Source organism: Triplophysa dalaica, chromosome 3, assembly GCF_015846415.1.
Source record: "Triplophysa dalaica isolate WHDGS20190420 chromosome 3, ASM1584641v1, whole genome shotgun sequence".
In the NCBI taxonomy this organism is placed as follows: domain Eukaryota; kingdom Metazoa; phylum Chordata; class Actinopteri; order Cypriniformes; family Nemacheilidae; genus Triplophysa; species Triplophysa dalaica.
In genome coordinates, this window is record NC_079544.1 from 26,785,222 (window position 1) to 26,809,904 (window position 24,683).

The 24,683-nt window shown below is 37.4% G+C and overlaps 3 protein-coding genes across 4 annotated transcripts in view; all 3 read right to left on the reverse strand.

Moving 5' to 3' along the window:
• The window catches only part of mov10l1 (Mov10 like RISC complex RNA helicase 1), a 65,769-nt gene extending 64,708 nt beyond the window's left edge, over positions 1 to 1,061 (reverse strand). For both annotated transcript variants that reach the window (XM_056744227.1, XM_056744226.1), the window contains exons 1-2: positions 922 to 1,061; positions 624 to 746 (exon numbers count right to left, since the gene is read on the reverse strand). In XM_056744227.1, coding sequence (XP_056600205.1) covers positions 624 to 729 — 106 coding nt within the window. In that variant the 5' untranslated portion in view covers positions 730 to 746; positions 922 to 1,061. The remainder of the gene's footprint in view (positions 1 to 623; positions 747 to 921) is intronic.
• A 183-nt stretch (positions 1,062 to 1,244) lies between these two features.
• On the reverse strand, positions 1,245 to 15,625 carry LOC130418221 (gastrula zinc finger protein XlCGF52.1-like). Its single transcript, XM_056744235.1, has 4 exons — positions 15,500 to 15,625; positions 15,243 to 15,397; positions 3,401 to 4,550; positions 1,245 to 2,102 (listed from the first exon to the last, which is right to left on the reverse strand). Exons 2-4 carry the CDS (start codon positions 15,331 to 15,333, stop codon positions 2,093 to 2,095), a joined length of 1,251 nt encoding a protein of 416 aa, XP_056600213.1. The 5' UTR covers positions 15,334 to 15,397; positions 15,500 to 15,625; the 3' UTR covers positions 1,245 to 2,092.
• An 886-nt stretch (positions 15,626 to 16,511) lies between these two features.
• On the reverse strand, positions 16,512 to 23,392 carry LOC130418227 (gastrula zinc finger protein XlCGF52.1-like). The gene is made up of 3 exons (XM_056744247.1): positions 23,282 to 23,392; positions 23,024 to 23,115; positions 16,512 to 19,421 (listed from the first exon to the last, which is right to left on the reverse strand). Exons 2-3 carry the CDS (start codon positions 23,103 to 23,105, stop codon positions 18,262 to 18,264), a joined length of 1,242 nt encoding a protein of 413 aa, XP_056600225.1. The 5' UTR covers positions 23,106 to 23,115; positions 23,282 to 23,392; the 3' UTR covers positions 16,512 to 18,261.
• Positions 23,393 to 24,683: the final 1,291 nt, after the last annotated feature.

Genomic DNA, 24,683 nt, shown 5'->3' on the forward strand with positions numbered 1-24,683 from the left:
GAGAGGAAAACATGGCGCTTGTAAGTGGCACTTTAAGAATAGGAAAAGAACTGTGTCTGAGAGTTAGATAATACAATGCTGGAAATGAATAGTACTGTATACAGTTCTCTTTATACGTACATATATGTTCTGCTTAATTTTCCTTATTGTAATAAACCGTTCAAATTGTATTGTTTGGCATCTTATTTAAAACAATATGTAAAATGATGCTTATTGGTGTTATTGAAAATGATTATCGATGTGGCATTTAAGATAATTGGGAGATGAGGATTTGGCAGAGATGGAAGGGTCTGTCATACTTCCATTTGGAGAGAACGTAATGCTTACAGCGTCCATTAAAATATTGAAAAACTTAAATACTTTTTGTAAATTAAAACACCTATGATGTCCTTCCCTTCGTTGCGCAGAAGCCAAGGTGTGTTAGCATTAGCCGTTACGCTTTTTTTGCTACAGGTTGCTTTCAATCAAGCGGCACATCTGCCTACACCCTTCACAGAGCTCACTTCAGGGCCTCAGCCATTAGAAGGGAGCAAAGCATAGGGATGCTCACTTCCGCTTGGAAAATGTCCAAAGACAGCCTGTAACACACATTAAAAAGGGAAATGTATATATCTCTCACTGACCCGCAAAGTAAAGCCCGTCGTCTTTGTGCACATCTTCATTCTCCTGCGCTCGACGCCACAGGGGCGAAAGCAGTTTGGACATGAAGCATTGCACGACACTCACCATAATGATGATTTAAGCGTCTGTAATAAAGAAATCTGGTTAAGTGTCTCCGATGCATGTCTGCGGTTTCATGAGCTACAGCATATAACTTTAACGCTGTTTAATTACTCCCATCAGAGGTAAAAGTGAACTCAACTATAAGATAATCAATAATAAAAATGTGAAACGTAGTTATGAATGAAGGACTTAACTTACCCGTCTCAAAATTGAGACACCGTCAGCACGTGTTGCGTATGCACGTATAATAAAGTTAACGCAACAAGCACGTCACGTGATATAAGTGAACCGCTAGTTTACAAGGTGTGCTCGACTTCAAGCGGCGCTGCAAGAACTGACATGTGGATGACGTCACATTACCGCGAGAGAGAGTCGAGAGCCGACTGTTGAATCACTCTCGCGGTAAGTGATGTCATCCACCTGTCGGTACTTGCGGCGCCGCATACATTTAGATATTTGGGGGGCATGCGTGCAAATGTATTAAGAGAAATAAAAATAAAATATCATCTTGACAACATTGATACATACAAAATAGTTGTAATGTCATTTATTGTATTCACGCGCATGCGCAGGTGACAGTCTTGTGTCGTTTTAATGTTTTATATGGTCTCCTATAAACTGAAAGACTCTATGATTGTGCAACAAAACAGATATAAATGTCACCAGTAAATGTCACAGTTAAATATGTCACCAGATGTTCATTGTTGTGAACCTATTTTTATACCAGAGGTCCTGGACATTTTGTTCAGATACATGTCATCAGGTTTTATATCAAATACCAACAAGTAAATACATCAAAACCTGACTTGCTCTGCTAGAAATATTCTAATGGGTCGTGGTGTGATCTTCCATCAGCACATTGGTTCAAAATCAACATAATAAAGGGGTCACTGAACACAAAATCAAGATCCTGCCGTAGCCATCCCAGTTCTCTGACCTGAACCCTATAGAAAATGAGTGGGATGAACTGAAGAAGAGGGAGCACTAATGTTTAAAGGATCTGGAGAAATGATTTATGGAGGAATGGACTCAGACGAGTCTCAATGGATTCTCAAACCTCATCAGACTGAAAAGAAAACCCTCAGAGCTGATTTTCTTATAAATTAAGGTTGCGGGGTGAATTAAATACAAGGGTGACAATTATTGTGGGCAACATATATGGAAGAATTTTTTTTTTCTCAATGTGATATTCCCCCACTTCAAATTGTTTTCCTTCAATGAAATGTTGGAATTTTGTAGATTGTTTTAATAAAAGATCAAAAGGAGAAATAATGCAGATTTATTTTCACTGCCTTCCTTGCTCCTATTTACTAACGGTGTCAATGATAGTGAGCAGGGTTGTATCTCAATGTCGGGGCGACACGTGATGTTAAAAAGCCCTGTAGGAGAGAAAAACAATTAAAGCCTTGAATCATGGTTTCACACACACTTCAAAGACTTGATGTCCAAAGAAATAACAAGAAACTGTATGAAGAAGTTTTTACATTGGTCCACAACGCCATCAAAGAACAGAGAACATGTTCGGGCTATATACAAAGGACACATAAAATGAGGATTACACTTAAATAATAAAATGTATTTAATGTCATCAAGTGTTTTGTTCTAGAGTGACTTAATAATGCAAAAATATACTATATATTAGCCTCACAAAGAACAAGAGGAAAACTAACCATTGAAATATGGCTGTCGATTGTAGTTTTTTTCATGTTGGCTTAGTTCTTGATAAAATAAGACACCCCAAAAACTATAACTAATTTTAAACTGAATTAAAGAGTTTAAATCATCACTGGTGAATTGCTTTAAAATCTCAAATGACAGCCTTGAAAAATACCTAAGAAACAACACGACCTCCTGAAAATATTAAATACTTAAAACTGTTTACACTAACCAATAGTAAATGTATGAGGAGTGTTAATGTTTTAATGTTAGATCTAGATCTAGGTCTATATGTCTGATAGATTTGCTATGGTGTGTATCACTTGCATGGAGCTCTCCCTGCCCCGCATGATGTGGGTTTACAGCAATAGCTTCCAAATGCAAACACCACACTTACAGTAGAATCAATCAAATACATTTAGTGAAACAGCTACAATAATAAACAAATGTGCCTCTGTGCAAATATTTATGGACCTAAATTTATGACTTTGCCTTTTTGAAAATTTGCATTATTGCAAAGCAGCTATACAGAAAACAAGCATTTATATACAATATATATACATATTATATTAAGTATGTAACAATATTATCGATATCGTGTTATCGCAATAGCAAAATTGTCTCAATATAATCGAGGTCACATGATTGTATCAAACAAAAGGTGTTCCTGGCCTAACATAGAGAATGTTAGAAAAAATGATGGATGTAACCTTTGGCAATTACCATCTCGTGCAATTATTTTCTTTTATAAGAGGGATTTTTAGGTCATTTGACCCATCTCATACTATAACTCATACCTCTTAGCAACAGTTATGTTCAGAGGATGAAGAAAAGAGGATGCTTATGGCAGGTTTCCAAGTCATCATTTGAATTATTTGCAATAAATGCACTCTTGCACAGTGAGATTTTTATATTGTTACATCCCCAATATATATATATATATAGATATTGTGCATTTGTTCTTTCTTTTCATACAATATGTGTTCATTGGGCCATTAAAGTGATCAAAAAAAGTGCTTACTGTGCTATTTTTGGACAAGCCTTTTTTAAATGTTTCCCTAGACTACCATATCGGCTGAAAGTCTTTCCGCATGATGGGCAGAGGTACGGCTTCTCTCCAGTATGAACTCTCTCGTGTACTTTCAAGCCCGATGACTGAGTGAAACACTTCTCACATTGTGAACACTTGTAGGGTTTTTCTCCGGTATGGATCCTCTCGTGCACTTTCAATTCAGCAGGTCTAGCGAAGGCTTTCCCGCACTCCAAGCACTCATAAGACTTGTCGCCAATATGTGTTTTTAGATGGTCTTTAAAACCGTGCAGCCATAAGAAACTCTTTCCACAGAAAGAACACACGTAACGCCTCTCGTCTTCATGAATCCTCATGTGCGTCTTAAGGTGTACGGCCAAAAAGAACTTTTTATCGCACTGATCGCAGTGGAAGGGTCTCTCTCCTGAGTGAGAGAGCAGATGGGTTTTCAGATTGCACGCCTCTGTGAATCTCCTGCCACATTCAGAGCACTGATGCGATTTCTCTCCAGAATGGATTTTCATATGAACCTTTAGGGTGCTGTGTTGAGTGAAACTTTTTCCACATAACATGCACGCAAAAGGCCTCTCTCCAGTATGAATTTTTGTGTGTTCTCTAAGGCCTTCTTTTTGCTTGTAACTCTTTCCACACTGAGTGCAGGTGAACGGCTTCTCTCCAGAGTGAATGCTTACGTGTCTCTTAAGCTCTCCTGGATTAGGGAAGCTCTTTTCGCACTGAGGGCAGGTAAAAGGCCTCTCTGCCGTGTGAATTCTTAGATGTCTCTTTAGGCCTCCTGAATTTGTGAAACTCTTTGCACACTGAGGGCAAGAAAAAGGCCTCTCGCCTGTGTGAATCCTAAAGTGTTCCTTAAGGCTTCCTTTACACGTGAAACTCTTTCCGCACTGAGGGCATGTGTAAGGCTTCTCCCCAGTGTGAACTGCAATGTGGATTGCGAGGTGTCCTTTACGTGTAAAACTCTTTCCGCACTGTGGGCAGCAGAATGGATTGCTTTCTGTTGTTGTCGGTGTTTGTGAACAGGTTAATGATTTTTCTTCAGTCAGGAAAAGATGGCGTTTCTTATACAGTTGTTTCTTCTCCGCTTGATCTGGCTGCTCACTGTTCCCCTGCACCTTCATCAAGTCTAAAATAAAACATGAAAATGATCCAAATCAATTGAAGCAAAGATGAAATAAAAAATAACACCAGATGCAATTACAAAAAATAACAATGCAGTGCTCAACAGTGAGAAATTTGTCTTCCAATTTAATTTATTTGATAAATAATCATATCACAGAATAATCACAGAAAGCATATTTTATTCAGAACCATTTCGTCACAAGACGAATTAACAACTTTGCCAAAGGTACATCAAATACCCTAAATTTAAGTGCATCAAAATAAACTACAAAATACAGCAGCCACACCATGTATCTAAATAAAAATATATTTCCCGACACGCATTGTGCAGCAACGGCAGTGACGCAGTGAGACAGTACACAGCACTGTCACGCATATTATTGTTGCAAATACAACATTTTATTAGTATTATTTTTATAGTTAAAATAGCTGTTTGATTAGTTTAGGGATTTGCAGCAGCATCATACATTTTTAGTGTCCACAGGCGTGTTCCTTGTGTAATCAAGGAAGCGGATCGTTTTGTACGCTGTCTGAGAAGCATTTTACGGTGATAGCGGCATGTAAACAGTCACATTTGCAGCTTAAATACAGAAAAAACATGTAATTTATTTAGATAATTCATTTGGAAATGTGAATGAGTGAAGCCTTCGTTATCGCAGAGTTTCTCAAGCAGACCAATCCCAGCGCTTGCGGTCTGTCTGAGTCACTTTGACGCACTGTTACGTATTTTGGGAGGTACGCGGTCGCATCTCTGCATAGGCCACGTTCTGACGCATACGTAAATGTCGCACTTAAAGGAGAGCAACATGCAACGAGTCAACTTGAGGCTACTTGCACCATCAGTACAAACGTGGGAATTTTATTGATTTTAAACAGACAAACTGCTCTGGAGAGTGCCTTTCGAAAATACGTTATTTCTGGCACCATAGTATGGCAGGGAGTTTTGGCAAATATTTATTTAGATGTAACGTGTATATACGATATAACACGTGAACGCGTTATTGCACCTAAAGACGTGATTTTGTGTACAGAAGTCTTTGTTTAAGCCAATTGTGAGTCCCAAAACGGGAAAGTTTGCATAAAATTGATTAAACATATAGTCGTGATGTCATCATTTACGTAACCACGTGTCATTCATACGTGACATTGCACGTGGTCCCATGTCATTCATTTTCCCGTATAGGTAAGCACTATCTAAATACACATCATAATGACATAGACAAGGAAGATCGTATTTCAATATACAAGAGGAAGAGGAATTATGGCTTTAAAACTGCAGACACATTCTTTAAAACGTTCACTAGAACACATACAAAATACTTTAATGCACTCAAGTGTTTACTATAGTAGCTTATATTAATGTATATAGTGATAGTAAGCAGTTGAGGCCAGTTTTATTATAATTTAGCTACTTTATAATTGAGTAAAATAATATCTGCCATAATGTTTCAATGTTAATGTTTCATTGTGATCATTTAATTCTAATGTTATGTATTGTACTGTTATTTTATCCACAAATGAGATGGAATCATTTCATCCTCCATGCTTCAAAACCTAACCAGCCTATGCTGTTTTTTCAACAGGGAACAGGGTTGTGGAGAAAGAGAATTGTTGGCATTGGGAGTCACCCATACTGTAACACCCCCAAAATGAGAGATTTTGCTTTTTAAGGTGTGTAGTAATGTAAGAGAAAACAATTGGGGCTATATTTACTTCTAAGTAAGTCCACTGTTCAAGAATAAAAACTTTTAATGATGGTATTAAGCGTCAGATGTTTTGTTGTAGATTTATATTTAGGAAAGTTGTCTCTGGGCTCTATATCGCTGAACATTACAGCCTCCGTATTATAAAGAAATGTTAAATAACACATTATGCATATTAGGTATTGTATAAACCGTACAAATATATAAATGTGCTTAAACAGTTAAACTACAAATATAAGTTTCTACTGCATAATGCTTGGGTAGCATAATCATCACATAAAATACAGAACTATAAATAATGTCATAAATAACAATAAGGGGACAAGAGTGTGGCGACTATATTAGTTTCAATGGGTTGTGTGGTTACTCTGTGTATTTGGGGATGTTTCAGCCTTTCTCTAATCATAGCTTCCTAAGTTGATTGTTCTGCTGTTTTGATTCTCTACCTGTCTCTCATTCTAAGCATGTGTTTGATTTGGCTGTGCAGAGCCTAACTCTGATATATATTTTCATTTAGTGCCTGTTCTGTTCTAGCAAACTTATACATTTTGTTTTGGTTTTTTGCTCGTCTCTATCTCTTGTGTCATCTCTTTAATGGAATCCGATACATAAAGCTTATTTCAATTCATAAAAATATAACACACCAGCATTCACAAAGTCCTAATTCAATAAAATTATTTAAACCAATTTATAGTCTTTTCTTTTTAATTTACTTTATGTGCCTATTGTGTCTTCCAGATTTTCAAATTCATTATAATAATAGTGTGTCATATATGCTATATTTTTAACGGATTTTTCTGAATATCAAAATGTATTAAAAATTATTATCATGTTATAAAGCAACGTAGTATAATTGAAACGGGCATTAAGAGCAAATCCTTCATATAAATAATCATGAAGAGTTAACAAGGAAAGCCTTGCTAAAATAAAAATGGTATGGGCTACGTTACTTGATGTGACTTTTATTTTGACAACGGAAGTCTTGGGTTTACGCGTGTACACCCAATTACGCGTCCACGTGTCTAAAGTCTGTACAAGAAAATACGTCTTTCACGCGTTAAATTGTCTGAACACGTTACATCTAAAGAAATATTTGCCAAAACGGCCTTCAATACCATAGAAGCGAAGACGTGACTACATCTATGTCAGCCACAGTAGTGCTTTGAAAGGAAGTGGTGCAGTTAGTTGCAATTCACAACCACAACGCTAGATGCCGGTAATTTTTAAATGTCAAATATTTTATTACGGTTTACAATTTGAAATAGAATTTGTTAAAACCTATGACCTCGGAGAGAAAGAAGCAGGAGTGCTGGATCTTTTTTATGCAGGAAGTGTTGACAAAATATCAACACAATCATCGCGGTCCATTCTCAGGGCTTGTGTGTAACATCACCACTTCTTTTGTAATAACACAAATGTTAATTATGCTGTGCTATCTTCAAAATCATTCATGGATAAGCTTAAGGAACAGTTCAACTTCAAAATAAAAATGATCATATTATTCATTATTTGCTCACCCTGTTGTCATTTTAAACCAGTGTGATTTTCTTTATTTCGGAAAACACAAAAGTAGATATTTTGATATGTTGGTAAAACCGTTGGTCCCCATTGACGTCTATTGTATGGTCACAAAACCAGAGCAAGTCAATGGGGACAAATGGTTTTCTGTTACGTTCTTCAGAATATATTCAAATCTTAAATCTTTTTGTGTTCTGCAGAAGAAAGACAGTCATACAGGTTTAAAATGACAAGAGGGCGTGTAAATAATCACAGAATTTTCAAGTAACAATAGCACTTCATACGATCTGCTCAATAAAAAACTGCTGCAGGTATGACGTACATTTTTGCAGGGCAACTGGTTCCCTTGACAAAGTGTCAATAGTATTATTTTTCCAAGGGCTTTTGGCTCATTACAAAAAAACAGGCTGTATGTTTAACAAAGGTGTATGAGACTTGTGGATACATGTTTTGTCAAGATAAATCTCCACAAATGAACACGCGTTTTAAGGCCTGGTTTCACAGACAATGCTTAAAGAGAGGGTGGGTGATCCTGTTCAGAAACATATTTTGTCGGTTTGTTGGTTGGAAATCTCTCTACATCCTGATAGCAATCAAGAAGTTTAGTTGTCAAAAAATATTTGTATAATAATATGTCATCTGTGAAAGGCGTAGGACCAAAAAATGTTCGCCCAATCAAAACATTCTGGCCGAACGCTATGACTGGTCATCTGCACATTTTCAGCCAACGTATTTTCCAATACCACTGCGCACTCTGTTCACTCAGTCTTTATAGGTCATCGGCACACTCATGTCCGCTGTGTCAATGTAGGGAGAATGGTGGACAATCAGCAACAATCAAACTTTCCTGAGAACCTTTCCTGCAGGCAAAGGGTATGAAAGACGATCCCATGTTTGCTATCTTTCTTTTGGAGAGATATGTACATGCTTCAAGAAGAATGTAATGGATTTAGTTTGTTATTCGTGACGTGAATTTACGAAATACGTTCATGTGTTTGGAGGAGACATGGCTTTGTATGGCAAATCGCATAGAGGGTGGGATAATAATTTCAGGGCTAGCAGGCTAAAATCAGCACCTTTCCCAATCAACCACCCCACCTTTAAGGCTAGTACCAGACTAAAATGATTGTGTGACATACATATCTTAATTCAACTACAGCAAAGTCCTGTCTTAAACTAAACCATATTTTTGAAACTGGGCCCATACATTTTAGAGCCTGTTGTAGATTAAAAAAAACAAGTTTCAAATGGTGCTAACTGTAGTCCTAAGTTCAAGCATTTTACTGAAACCCCATTCCAAAAAAAACATTGACTTTCATTACTTTAGGATGGTGGAACCAGAAGTGCTGCTACGGGTTTTGGCTACGTCAATCCCTGTCATCTCTGCAGCCCTGTGTAGTTGTATTTATATCTCATTGTTGAATTTAAATGCACCAGGGGCTTTTTGTATTCTTTGTACCTCTTCAAATGTTAACTTTGGCCCTGTCAAGATACAAAGAGTTGTCATAGTACTCAATGATGTATTGTTTGTCTTTGTTTGACACCATTCAGCTGTAGTGGCTGCATTCGTGACCAGAACCGGTTCCTCTACACAAGTTGGGGGAAGGGCAATTTTAGCATCTTCAATGCTCTACAGTACTAGTGCATGTCTTTCCCCTGTGAGGGAAGAACATAGAAGAAAACCCATACCGAGTCTGACAATGGAAGAACATGCCAACTCAAGCTAGTTTTTACAACCTTTAAATAAGTTCCATGGCAATTTGTTTGGTTACATTATCTCTGTGTTGTGCTACTAAAATGTTGATAATAAACGATATTGTTGAATATAATTTGCATTTTTTATTATTCATTTACCTGCAAAAGTGACTTGCAATGAGAGCGCATTTAACATTTTGTCAAAGAGCTAACAATAAGTCCAGTTTACTAAACCTACAAGTGCACAAGAACTAAACAAGGGAAAAACAAACAACATAGAAGATTTAGAAGTTTTGTTTATACATAAACAGAGCAAGATTGTGAAAAAGTTCACAGTCAGGCTTGTGTGGAACAGGTGTGATTTCAGCGACATATATATTTTCCTTTTTTTCTTTTATGTTGCGAACAGCTGCTGTAACAAAGTGAATGCTAACAATTCTAACTGTACATTTGCATCGCGATTTCACACTTACTGCACGTTCAGACCGCCGTCGTCTAGAGCGTCAAAAATCGCTCTTGTAAATGACTTCCGGCAACTTTAGTGCTCTCGACGGCACCGGTGTGAACGCACATTTAGTATTGAACGGCTTTACAGAAAATTTAAAAGAAATCGTTTTCGTTTGCATCTGAGTATATTCAATTCATAACCACGAGTTGCAGAGTAGGTTTTGAATGGCAAAACAAGACAGACACAACCTTGGTTAGATCAAGGTCAGCAGTAGCATGAGGTTGCATTAAATCATAGGAATGTACTTTCAGGAGAGCAGTTTAGGATTTTGTCATTTCCCCATGCATTTTTATTCAAACTATACAGTGAATTAGATATAACAAAATATATCATCCATCCTTGCATCAATAACATCAGCCATCGTTGCCTTGTGTTACATCAGAGCATATTCTTTCCATAACATTTTCTTACCAATGGTAGTTTTCTATGGAGGATGAGAAATAAATTAATAAACTGTATCAAAATTAATTGGATGAATAAAAAAAGGAATAAATGCAGAAATATAGAGATAAAGGTAATACACAATTAATTTAAACCTGCAGTGGTTCAAACCGGCGATCTGTTTGACTTTGACACGAGAGTCTAGGCCCTACAGGTGTCCTACACCATGACCACACATATCACTAGAGAACAGATAATTGTGACAAGATTTTTTTATATTGTGACGGGGGTAAGAGACACGACACTCACACAGCGCTGGTTCGAGCAACCCCAGTGGGGAATTTATTATAATGTAAACAATACTTAATATATATTGACGATATCTGGGGTGCCCGTAAGCTGCCATCTGCCGATCCGTTCTCGTCCTCCGTGCTTCCTTCATACAGTCTCTTCCTCACTCGCTCTCACTCGGGGGAAGAGAAGACACCGCGTTAGGCGTTTTGGAACCAGAACCCCGAGTGTTGGGAACCCGCAGCTTATATGCCCGGCAGCTAATCAGCGTCAGGTGGACGCAATCAGCGTCAGCTACCGGGCCGTTTCCCAGGCGACGCTGATCCTGGACCTGCGCCTCGCCACATTCCCCCCCCCAAGCGTCGACCTGGTTCCCGGACAGCTCGGGAAAACGATAGGGGTGGGAGGGGAAATGTCGCCTGACTGGAAGACGGACTGACAGGCTGGAAGATGGACGGGATCGTTGGCAACTCCATGCGTGGGACTCCCTTCTAGGCCACACTCTCGGACGGCTGGGTAGCGACCTCTGTCGGCTAGGCAGCATTCTCCGGCGGCTGAGCCGAACTCCTTGGCAGCTGGGCCACGCTCTCTGGCGTCTGGGCCGCGCACTCGGTTGGCTTTACAGCCCTCTCCGGCAGCTGGATTGCTCGGTCGGGCGGCTGGGTAGCGGACTCTGGGGGCTGGGATCGTCCCTATTTTCGGGGCCGTCGATCTCTCTCCCTCTTGTCCTCGGGTTTCTCCCTCCTGGACCACGGCGAGAGAGAGCATATCCGTCCTTCTCCGGGGCTCAGGAAACACGGTAGGCAAGACCCTTGCACGAGTCGGTCTCTTTCTTCCACGCCCGCATTCTCCACCAGTGTGACGGGGGTAAGAGACACGACACTCACACAGCGCTGGTTCGAGCAACCCCAGTGGGGAATTTATTATAATGTAAACAATACTTAATATATATTGACGATATCTGGGGTGCCCGTAAGCTGCCATCTGCCGATCCGTTCTCGTCCTCCGTGCTTCCTTCATACAGTCTCTTCCTCACTCGCTCTCACTCACTCGGGGGAAGAGAAGACACCGCGTTAGGCGTTTTGGAACCAGAACCCCGAGTGTTGGGAACCCGCAGCTTATATGCCCGGCAGCTAATCAGCGTCAGGTGGACGCAATCAGCGTCAGCTACCGGGCCGTTTCCCAGGCGACGCTGATCCTGGACCTGCGCCTCGCCACATATATATTTCTGTTGTTTCATTCATTCCTTTACTGATTCATTTGTTCGTTTTTACTTAAATTTATCTATTTATCTGCATATAACTAAATCCACTGTATGCAGTGAGGAAACTGTGCCTCGCTCTAAAGCGCTTTCTGCCGCCATGTTTTTCCCTCTAACTTCTTTTCCCTTAATTTTCTTTTTTTATTTGGAGTGAGAGGGAGTGGCTTCACTGCGTCAGATATACGTCACTTTTCTCAGAGCTGATTGGTCCAGTTTTGGTTTGTGATCTCTAACCCAGTGTGTTAGCCATGTGTCTGTTTTTGTTTGGGTCTGTGTGACCCCGCCCGCTGATGATTTAATATTACTAATGAATTTCGACAGCTTTGTTGCCAGCGACAATCACAGCATATTCCAGCAAACAAACGGTCTGGGTCAGAGCAGATTCTATGACGTTGCAAACTTAGAAAGAATTATGATATTATTTACAAGTTACGAGGAGTAATATACAATTGTATTATGGTTATTTAAACAAGACAGCAATTTCTCCCCTAAATGGGACCTCCGGAGGACGCAACCACTGAAACGAGCTGCTGATTAAGTTATATTTTCAAGCAAAAAAAAACACTACAAGTGAATAAATAATCAGATGAACTTACAGTTTTAGAGTTGATGCTTTACACTCCTGTAACACAGTGTCTAACCCGGACGCGACCGGCGCGACATAACGCGAAAAAAGACATTAGAAACGCATTAGAACCCAATATAATTGTAAAATGTGTCCACACCGGATGCGGCGCAATTGAGAACAAGCAGGTTGTCATGGCAGTAGCGTCCGGTGTAGACACAGTGTAAGTGTCTGGCAACTCCCTTTAGTGTCGAGTCTGAGGAGGGGTGGGGAAAAACCTTCGCCACTATTTTTAATTTGGACTGCGATACCAAGCTCAACCGCTAGGTGTCAATGTTACATACTGCTCCTTTAAAGTAAGAAAATACATCCTTTGAAGAGATAAACTGCTTTTAAATACACGGAACCTTTCTATGGCACTGTGAGAACCGCAGCTGGCACAGAAAACACAGAGTCATGTTTTCACTCATAATACTTTTCTGATATGACCAGGTTGTTAAATACGACGAAAGCACATAACGATACGCGGTTATTCTGTCTAAATGAAGCAAACACATGATCATGTATGCTGTGCTGTCTGTCTTCCTCTCGCTCGCTCACTCTCTGATAACTGCATACAGGCTCAAGCGACCAATATCATCCAACTGCAACATCGGATGCCGCAATTCTAAGACTGCACTTCTAGGACCCATTTTTTAACAGCACCACCAACCGAATCGGAGTTCAGAGAACCGTAGTCCAAAGGAGCCACGTTTATGAGGACCGAAAAAAGTGGATAAGACAATATTTCCACCCATTCTAACTACTTGGAAGATTTTTTATGTTTAATACACACAATTACTACTTTATTTCTTGCAATTAAACCTTACTGCTAACAGCTTAATGTTGAGAAATGATTGTGACTAACTAGCATAATATAATAACACATCAAGTAAAATAAACAATAAATCATGATATAGCCTTTTCAGTCACTAGATTAACCACATTTCAAGTACAGAGTGAAGACACAAGGATGACTCGGGTGCATTTAAGATTGTATATATTTGACAAATTAACAGTTGAACACACAGAACCTTTTTTTTTAAATGAACCACATTCATGCACCACATCATTAATGACCAACTTCATTAAATTCAACAATTTAATTGATGACGTCTTCATCAAGAGAGATAAAAAAAGCCTAGAGAGAAAGAGAGAGAAGTGAATGAAATAATGAACATTCAGTTAAACATGTTCAGCTATCTAATTTACATTTCATTTTTTAAAAGATCTTAGTGACCACTAAGGCCAAATCCTAGTAGCCTACTTGACCAATTTATTTATTAATCTTTTGTCATATCACTGTCTGCACTGAGCTCTGTCCTTGAAATCACTTCATATAGACAACACAGTACATGACAAAATCTAGCATGTGCATTATGATGTCAAATGTAACTATCAATTTTATGAAAATATAATTTCTAAATGAAGAAATGACTATTAAAATGTTAAGATTAATGTAAATGACTTAAAATGGAAAAACAATGAGTAATTAACAAGGTTTAACAACAAAGTGCTACAGTTTATTGTGCTGGCTAAACCTAGGATTAATAATCATCCCATAGACACTAAATCAACATAACTGTGCGTTCACACCCCCAGCGACAAAGCAAGGCGATGTCCTTCATTTCAATGGAGAGCTGGCGACTTCGGCGACACGAGCGACAGTGACCGTTGGCCACAGGAGGTGGGCGTCTCCAGCAACGCGACAAAGTAGAGATTTGGTCAACTTTGTCCCAGTCCCAAATGGCGCACTCCGGTCTTGTGGACCTCCTTCGAGTCCACACTTTGTGACGTCAGGAAGTGTTTGTTTATAAATATTACTAGAGCAACCAAAGCTAGGAATGCCTTCTAACGAATAGCGACACCTATAGGGACTTATACACCATGTATACACCGAACACGACAGGTGACAACCTGCTTGTTCTTAATAGGTATGTTGCGTCTCGCCACGCCGCATCCAGTTTGGACAATATTTGAAATTATAATGGCTTATAATGTGTTTCAAATGTCTTTTATCGTGTCGCGCCCGGTGTAGACACGGTGTTTGTCGCTTGCGATGTGAACGCAAAGTAAGCTTGCGAGTTTTGTTAAACAAATATACACACAACTCATTTTACAGCATAAGAAGCTTATACTGTATTGTTGCTAATTAATGCATTCAAGACGCAACTCACGATCAACTCACTTCTGCGACATTAACGTTCCAATTAAAATGTTCACAATTGTTTTTCATGTTAAACGAGATTCACATTTGATACTCACACTCTATTGTCGTCCAAACACGCATGTGCACTTCTGTTGTCACTAAAAACATGGGATCCTAGAAATGCATAACCAAGAAATGCGGTCCTGAAAGTGAAGCGTCCTGGTTGGGAGGTAGAAATGCTAAAGCAACTGCTTGAGATAAGACGCCTAAGAAATGCGTCCAATTAAATTGTCGTCCTGTTAGGAATTAGCGCATTTCTGGAAAATATCTTAAAAATGTCTTCACAGCAAACATCAGAACAACCCGGTAACCGTGGTATAAGCGGAATAATTGACTCATTTCCGTTGAATTCTTAGAAAATAATGCACACCACACTTTGTCCTTTTAAAATTAAAAATAGGGAATGCATAATGTATGTTACTTTACATTCTGTATGCAAACGTTATCACAACATTTTACTTACATATAAACGGGTTTACAACGTTCATGCTGGGTTCAATTTTGAGAATGAAGAATGGGCACCAACCTTTTTGTTCCTCAGTGTCTTCAGTATTTATCATTTTTCTTTGCCTCAAATAACTCATGTCTTCCCTCTCCTCTTTAACTGACTCCATCATAAATGCTAAAGCGGGCGTCGTTCCAGTCTGTTTCTAAACGGGTTATGTTCGGGTTTAATAATAACTGAAAAGTATATCCCACATGTGTCAGAATGCTTTATTTAGAGAATATGCCAATCAATCGAGAGACTTCAAACATAATCTGCATTCATTTTAGATAACTCACGTTCAACCAATTCTGTAACATGACCAAGTTATTTAAACACTTTTACATTCACCCACTCTTGAATGTCGTTTTACATTCCTAACGTTACAGTTCCAAAAAGCATATAATCACAAATCTTTCCTCATGCAGCCACGGCGCAGATGTTATGACGTCTCTGTTACGTGTGCACGTATGTCGCAGGTTGGTACAAAATCTGAAAGCCTCGTCAAAAACTTAAAATACAGCTGGATTTAGTTTCTAAATAGGCTATAACACATAACATTTCGTTAATGATTTATATGACACACTACAGTGATAATCTTGTATTCATATGAATGTTATGAGGCATTATAAATTCTTTTGACCCTTGTCCGAAAAATTATTTTCTTATTTTATTCTAATGAACTTCTCTATTTATTATTTCTGTTGAGTCTAGGCCCCTGCTACATGCTGAACTAATTGATAGTATTTTTTTAAAGCTGCAATCCATAACTTTTATTGTTAATAATAATAATATTATATATAATATATTTATTATACAGACGTAAGGAAAAACTGTATAGAAACAACGTAAAAATGCATCATAGAATAAGATAGATAACATGTCAAATGACCTGCAAATTCAAACGGAAAGGCGATACAGAGGCAAAAGTCGCGATCGCAAAACAGTAGGCTATAGGCTTTGTCTAAATACCCACACAAATTATGTCATCATTCACTCACCCTCAGATTGTTCCAGATCTGTATCAATTGATTTTTCTGCTGAACACAAAGGAAGCTATTTGGAAGAATGTCAGTAAGCAAACAAACCTCATCTCCCATGTAGTGCTATAGTAGGAAAAATAAACACTATCCACGTTATATTTTAAGGGTTTTTGCCATTATTTAACAGAATAAGAGGAGATATAAAGATAGAAAAGGACAGGGGAGAATGATATTGGAAAATAAAATATCCAGGAAAATTTCAGCAACCATGTAAGGAAATCTACAATGAGTCTACAATGTCTTTTTGTCATTTATTGTTTAATGATGTACTAAAGTAAGTCAAACACAATCACATATAATATACAAGATGTGCAGACAACCACCACATATATTTTGACAAGTGAATTTATACTTCGACAGGTTTTAAAAGGCGTATGTTGAAACTGTTTTAAAGTTGTTTTCATATTAATTTCTCAAGTGATTAAAAAAAATCTGAGCTGTTGCAAAGCAGATTTACAGCAAATACATATTGATACAGATAGTACCAGTGTCACAATATACTGAAGAACCCTGATATTAAAAACCATGATCATTGATATTGTGTTAATGCTTTTCACATATGATAATGTTATACATAATTTTGCATCGATGACCAATAATTACCAATAGCCCCCCTGTCTCGCTCTCTCGGTCTCCTTACACTTGTATTTTGACTGTAATGTATTGGCAAAAATAATAATAATAAAGAATTTGACTGATATTATTAGATATTTTGATAGTTTTATTATTGTGAAATTCTAATATCTAATATTGTAAAAATCCCTAACAGATAGTAACAAAAGTAAAAAAAAGGAAATTCTGTAAAACATAAAATACATGTCATTATTAGATTTTTTAAGTAAGATGTACATTGACAAAACTAACTGAAAGGAACTGTAGGTTTTAACCAAACTATTACATTTATAGTGTTATTTAGCATGTGTGTTAATCAAGAAAAATAATATATGTTTGATTATAATCAGTCTCAAATTTGAAGCATTTCAAGAAATGGAAATAGTATTTCATCTAATCGCTCTTATCTACTGCATAAAAAATGCTTCATGAGAAGATAATGTATGATAACAGTAAATCATTTACAGAGACAATGAGACTTGCTAGAGTTAGTTAATAGATAATCATAATAACCAGACACGGCATTTCAGCTTTATGGGAATAGCCTAGAAAGAGGAATTTATATAAAAACACAAAGTAACAATACACACAAGGATTTGCAAAAATACCATAAAATATAGTTAACATGTACATTAACTGAGAAACGTGTCTCAGATTAAAAAAGAGCATCATATTAAACGCAACATTATAAATCAACCCTTGATAGTGAACAATCCAAAAGGAACAGTGAAGAAGAACCAACACCGAAAAACAGACTCAACCAGGAAGGCCAGTTCTCCTCAGTTCTCAGACACTGTTTGACAAATGCTACAACACACAAGTAATGTGATTTATTTACAATTAAAGCCGTCAGTAGCATGGGTAGATGGAGATGCTTTCATGCTTTGGAGTATCTTAAGCCCCTGAAAAAGAACTTCTCAAATTTAAAATCTAAAGTTGCCACTCAATGTATATCACATGTCAGTTACTGTGAGCAGTAGGGTGTGACACTGAATACTGGCATGTAGATGTATTCAGCCCAGGACTTTTATCAAAGATATGGGGCAGAATGATTGGACATTGCACGTTACAACATCAAAATTGGTCAGGCTTCCACAGACACATTGTTCATAGAAACCTTGAATGCCTTGCAACATAACATTTCAAAGGCCTTTAGGTGAGACTGACCAAATATGATGATGATCTCATGAAAGAGTTCATAAAAATACAAAGCCTGTAAATGGCAAAGACCTGCATAGAAAACTTCTCGAGGTTTTAAGCACATTTAGGCCCTCAAAAAATGCAATTTAGTCCAGAGAGGAATGATAATAATACACAAACCAGATCTAGTATGATACCCGCACCATATGTGCTCGCGCTCTTACTACTACAAGATTGTGGGTAGGCTGAACTTGGGTGAACTTAGTTTACTGTGACGATTTTGGACAAGCCGTTTTTAAATGTTTTCCCAAATTACCATATCGGCTGAAAGTCTTTCCGCATGATGGGCATAGGTACGGCTTCTCTCCAGTATGAACTCTCTCGTGTACCTTCAGGGCTCCTGACTGAGTGAAACACTTCTCACATTGTGAACACTTGTAGGGTTTTTCGCCGGTATGGATTCTCTCGTGCACTTTCAATTCAGCAGCTCTAGCAAATGTGCTCCCGCACTCCAAGCACTCATAAGACTTGTCGCCAATATGTGTTTTTAGATGGTCTTTAAAACCGTGCAGCCATAAGAAACTCTTTCCACAGAAAGAACACACGTAACGCCTCTCGTCTTCATGAATCCTCATGTGCGTCTTAAGGTGTACGGCCAAAAAGAACTTTTTATCGCACTGATCGCAGTGGAAGGGTCTCTCTCCTGAGTGAGAGAGCAGATGGGTTTTCAGATTGCCTGCCTCAGCAAATCTCTTGCCACACTCTTGACACTGATGCAATTTCTCTCCAGAATGGATTTTCATGTGCCTTTTAAGGCTTCTTGGATGTGTGAAACTCTTTCCACACAACATGCATGCAGAAAGCTTCTCTCCGGTGTGAATTTTTTCATGTTCCTTGAGGCCTTCTTTTTGTGCGAAGCTCTTTCCGCAATCAGGGCAGGGAAAAGGCTTCTCTCCATTGTGGGTTCTTAAATGCCTCTTCAGGTCTCCTGAACATGTGAAACTCTTTTCGCACTGAGGGCAGGTGAAAGGCTTTTCGCCAGTATGAATCCTTATGTGCCTCTTAAGGTCTTCTTGACGAGCAAAACTGGACTCGCACTGAGGGCATGTGAAAGGTTTCTCTCCAGAGTGAATTTTACAGTGATCCTTAAGGCTCGCTTTACACGTGAAACTGCTTCCACACTCAGGACATGTGTAAGGCCTCTCACCGGTGTGAGTAACCATGTGAATCTTCAGGTGTCCTTTACGCGTGAAACTCTTTCCACACTCGGGACAGATGAACAATGTGTTAGCTTGTATGTCATCTTGTGAAGAATTATTTTCCGTGTCTGAGGAACTTAGAGATTCATCTCCACTTATGAAATCCTGCTGTTCCTGATACTGCTCCACTACATTCAAATATTCACTTTCATTGACCTGCATCACCTCTAAAAAAAAAAAAAACATATTACATGATCAAGCAAGATAAAGTGACAATAAAAAGGTTTCATCTTTCATTAGAGAAAAAATTGAAAACAAGAGGAAAAACAACAGAAATGAGATATGAATCCTCTCGTGATTTTCAATGCTAAAGCCCTCTACGCTACCAGATCTGGTAAAGAGTTGCTAGTACCCAATCTTATAATACCTCAAATGAATCTACAGTTGTGCTTGCTCAAAATTATTCCTACCATAGGTAAATGTGACCAAAGAAAATAAATCTGCTCATTTAGCCTGTTGATCTATTACTTTAAAAAGATTAACAAAAATATAACCTTTCATAAGAGAATAAGAATTTTAAATGGGGGAACCTCATTAGGAAGTAAATGTTTTTTTTGTAATACACATCGCTCATGATTAATCATACCCTTTTATTTAATACGTTTTGCAACCTTCGATTTGCCAAGATAAACCGCTCTGAGTGTTTACCTGTAATGCATAATGAGTTTAGAGAACACCTGACAAGAGATCAAAGACCTTTATACAGAATTCCTTATCAAGACCTTTCATGTTGGTGCTTCTCCTCTTCAGTTATCCTTACACATTTTCTATAAGATTCAGGTCTTGTGCTCCAGGACCCATTTTGTTTTGAAGTTTGTTTTTTTCCTTCCTGTTGGAAGATCCCAACATGGCCCATTATGTGACTCCTATCAGGGACAGTCATGTTTAGGGTTTCAAAGGGGCAGGAAGATCATCTGGGGCATTTTGGAAATATTCCAAATTTGAAATTTACCAGGAATTTATGGGGATTGTTTTTTGAAATAATATTTATACTATCATGTGAAATAAAAAATAAACATTTTGTTTGGTCATAATCTGACATGCATGCAAGATAATACAGATTTCCATTTTTCACTGATTAAATTATGAAGTAGAAATTTATTTCTGAAAAACTTTAAATATTTGTTGTGGTAAACATAAAAACTGCAATATTTTGTTGTGGTAAACATATTTTAATAGCAATGAATATTTTACAATTCATGCAAATGAATAGACATAGGTTAGACAAATAAATACTTGAAAAACAAACTATACCCTAGTAAATAAGATACTGATCAAAAGTTTGGATACATTACAATTCAAGCCTGCATTTTTTTTGTTTAAAAATACAAACAGTAATAGTAAATACTTTTTATTATTCAAAGAAAAAGTGATCAAACATTGTAAAAAAATATTAAGCAGCAGAAAATTGATGAATTCAGCATCATGCGTCACTGAAGACTGGCGTAATGGGTATGGAATATTCACCTTTGGATAACAGGAATACAATATATTTTAAATGATTAAAATAGAAAAATATTATGTTTTACAATATTACCGTTTGTTCTGTATTTTTGAGCAGGCTTGATGAATACTTGATGAGACTTCTTTCAAAATCATTTAGAACAGTAATGTGTGTCCAAACTTCTGACCAGTAGCCTACTGTATTTGATGACAGAAAACTTGCTATCAGAAAGTAGAAGAAAGAGCATAACAGCTTGTGTTAGCTAGCCTCATAAACTGTAAATGAAATAATGCTATCTTACATTTAGCATATCTGATTTGGTATTTGCTAGTTTAACTTTAATACCACAGGTAAAATATATTTAACAAAGTAATATAAAAATGTATTTGAATGGATGTAATCTTCCAAATCAAATGTAGAACTGTGGCTTCAATATTCCTGTGGTAGTCAAAGTCTGGAAGATGGGGATTTCCCACCCAGGTGACTAAGGGATTGTTTGTTGTGGACAGTTTTTATTATCTCACCTAAATATCTGCTCAGTAAGTGTATTTGTTTTTACAATGGTATAATTTGCACAATAGCTAACAGCACAAGTTTTAAACATAAATTTGTGTATTATTTATCGACATTGTTTACATTATTTTGTGTACAGGATTCAAGAAAGTATCTATCAGTGGTTCTCAACTCCAGTCCTCAGGCCCCCCCTGACAGAATACTTTGGATGTCTCCCTATTGAACACCTGAACAAGTTAATGAGATAATGAAGTGATGATTGATCAATAATGATGAACAGGTGATGTTAATCGCTGAAGAAAACATCATAAGTAAGTTCAAAAACCATAATAATGTTTCCTTTAGTGGGGCTCTTTCCCTTGAATTATTTTTTATATCAGCTGTTATAGTGTGTTTCTGAACAGCCATACAAAAGACAAAATTGTCGGAATGTAACCTTCTTAAATTGTTATAAGACAGCTACAAATAAGGGGGATTTAAGTCTGACAAATATCGTGACACACCAAAAATCAACCAACATTGTCACAGCTATAACCAATACCAGGACGAAATAATTTTGTCTTTTGTCAGGCTCTTATAAATATGCTTCAGAAACAAACTATTTCAGCTAGCAAATTTTTTTACATAATAAATCAAGGGTAAGAGCCACAAGTTAAAGAAAGCTCAACACTATTATGGTTTTTATTCTAGGGATTGTGTTTGTTAACATCACCTGTTCATCATTAATGACTCAATCATCACTTCATTATCTCATTAACTTCTTCAGGTGTTCAATACGGAGACATCCAAAGTATTCTGTCAGGGGGGGCCTGAGGACTGGAGTTGAGAACCACTGTGTTATGTTATGGTAGAATGGACAGCGAATGTAGGGTGTGTGGTCTCAATAGCCCTGCTTTCAGCAGTGGGGATGTGATTGATAATAGTGCAGGGTAGAAATTCAACTGAAATTGCATTAAATCTGGTTGTTTAAACCAATATCAATCTGCAAGACTTTTATTAAAATACATTTAAGTTTGCTGTATATAACGTACAATTTTGTAAACTTCCTGTTTATTCCCGTTAATTCCCATATTTTCTCGTTAATTCCCATGGAAAGTGTCCAGCCTTGAAAATTCCCGGAATTTTGCAACAGTCAAGTTATGATGGCATCTATCTAAACAAGATATCCAGAATCTCGAGCAGAGAATGAGGCCCAAAACATTAATAACACAGCAATGTATACAATTTAAAATTCTTATTCTCTGATAAAACATTCAAAAAAATTTTTAAAATCAAAGATCAAATGGTTTAAACGATCATTTTTGAAACACCCTCTTGTCATTTTAAACCTGTGTGGCTTTATTTCTTCTGCAGAACACAAAAGAAGATATTCAGAAGAATGTTTGGAAAAGAAAACCATTGGTCCCCATTGACCTGCATTAGTTTTCTGTCCATACAATAGATGTCAATAGGGACCAGCGGTTTCTGGTTACCAACATTTTTCCTCTTTTGTGCTTTGCAGAAGAAAACACAGGTTTAAAATTACAACAGGGAAAGTAAATGATGACAGAAATTTCAATTTGAAGATAAACTATTCCATTAATGAAGCAGATTTATTTGCATAGTCTTTTTGGTCATATTTAAGTTACGTAGGGTGTATGTATGAATCATTTTGAGCACAACTGTATATACTTTTCGGTATTTTATCCTGTTTTGTTCACAAAGTTATTTCACTACTTTGACTGTAGTGGTATTTCATCATGTTTCTACAAGCACGTACATGGTAAAGTTTTGAAATGTTTCTCTATAGTGAAGAATTTAAGACACACCAACCTCCTCCTTCATCATCATCTTCGTCAATACTTTCATTAGTGACGCTGCGTGGTTCTGGATCACTCAAGTCCTCAATCTCCATCTTCACGAGACTGACACAGAGATCTTCGTTTTAAAGAGTTGTTTAATAGAATCAGAAATCAACGCACCTGTGTGCTCACTGGGTGTGGTTTGTCTTTAGAAAATAACCTGTTTTAATCTTGCGAGAAGATTATGACAAACAATTTTATTTGTTTGAAATGTTCGGCCTTAAAATACCTCAATAACTGTACTGTTGTTAGAAAACAATTCGAAGCGCCGTTGAACGTTTGCTTTTGTTGTTTATCTTGCTTGGTTGTTGTAAACGCCGAGTGATTCAAATTCACAGACCTTTCTGTGGAGCTGCGGCACAGTCTTATAACGTCACAGCTCCACAATGGCGTCATTGTGCAAAATAAAAGTCCCTTGGCCAGCAGATTTATTTTCACAAGGAAAATAAAGAACAAATTTCGCGCTGCTGTAATTTTTTGGTGAATTTGACCAAACTAATTTGAATTTAGGCATTGATCGCGAAAACCTCCCTTTTTTACAACTTGTAGTTATATAAATTTTATTTGCTTGCCATGAATGATCGATTTTGCTTCATCTTAAGTCCTCAATATATATTTAGATGTAATTTGCCCTAAACTATGATCTCCAACCCTGCTCCTGGAGATCTGTTGTCATGCAGACTGCAGTTCCAACACCTGTCTGCTGTTTTTCGCCTTAGAATAAAAAGGTTCCGGAATTTTCGTCAAAATTGAGTTATTCACATATTCTAATTCTGTGACAACTTATTTACACTGTATGCCATTTGTTCTTCACGTTGAACAATGCAAAAACTTTGAAGCTTGTTATCTCGAAACTGCTCAAGCAACACTGAACACCTTGATTTGCTGCTTGAGTTGTAGTGGATTTGAGGTTTGAGGTAAAATCTTCAGGTTGGATCATTGTTTGAGACCCAGCTGCTCTAAGACATTTAGATTTTAATCTAGGACCACGGTTTGTGCTAAAAATCTCCCTCACTAAAGACAAAATTATCCTTGACCTAACCTGACTTTGTCCTGTAAACTAACAAGACAGCTACTTCACAATGTGCTTATTTGTAATGACTTCTGGTATGGACACTGAAAGTTTCCTTCGATGATTTGTTGAGGGAGGAGAAAGAGAACTCCAGGATCTCAGACACAATCTGTTTAAACAGCGTTACAAGTAACATTGGGACCTCACAGTCTAAGAGAAAGTACTCTTTAGACTACTTTGGAGGACATCAAAGCTGGTTTAAGTTGATAGTTTACCCCAAAATAAGAATATCATTGCACCTCAGACTGTTCCAAACCTGTATACATTTCTTTGTTCTGCTGAACACAAATGAGGATATTTGGAAAAATGTCAGTAACCAAAATAGGTTTGGAACAGTCTGAGGGTGTATGATTTTAATTTAGGGTGGAAGTAGGCTATCCCTTTAACACTACACAGATGTTTGATCAAAATAAAACCAGCAGAACATTAACCAAATGCTTAACGAATATCTTTAAGATTTCATTATATATGTTATATATATGTTATACATTATATATAAATAAATAAATAAACATATGTAAGATTACGACCTACTAAGATTACAACAAATAAAAAACTG

What these genes read in the sequence shown, in the direction of transcription:
- LOC130418227 (XM_056744247.1), bottom strand. Translation starts at nt 23,105, where the DNA reads ATGGAGATTGAGGACTTGAGTGATCCAGAACCACGCAGCGTCACTAAT. An exon ending in AGATGATGATGAAGGAGGAG is followed by an intron (nt 19,422 to 23,023) that starts GTTGGTGTGTCT and finishes TTTTTTTTTTAG; the next exon opens with AGGTGATGCAGGTCAATGAA.
- LOC130418221 (XM_056744235.1), bottom strand. Translation starts at nt 15,333, where the DNA reads ATGATGGAGTCAGTTAAAGAGGAGAGGGAAGACATGAGTTATTTGAGG. An exon ending in AGACACTGAGGAACAAAAAG is followed by an intron (nt 4,551 to 15,242) that starts GTTGGTGCCCAT and finishes GTTTTATTTTAG; the next exon opens with ACTTGATGAAGGTGCAGGGG.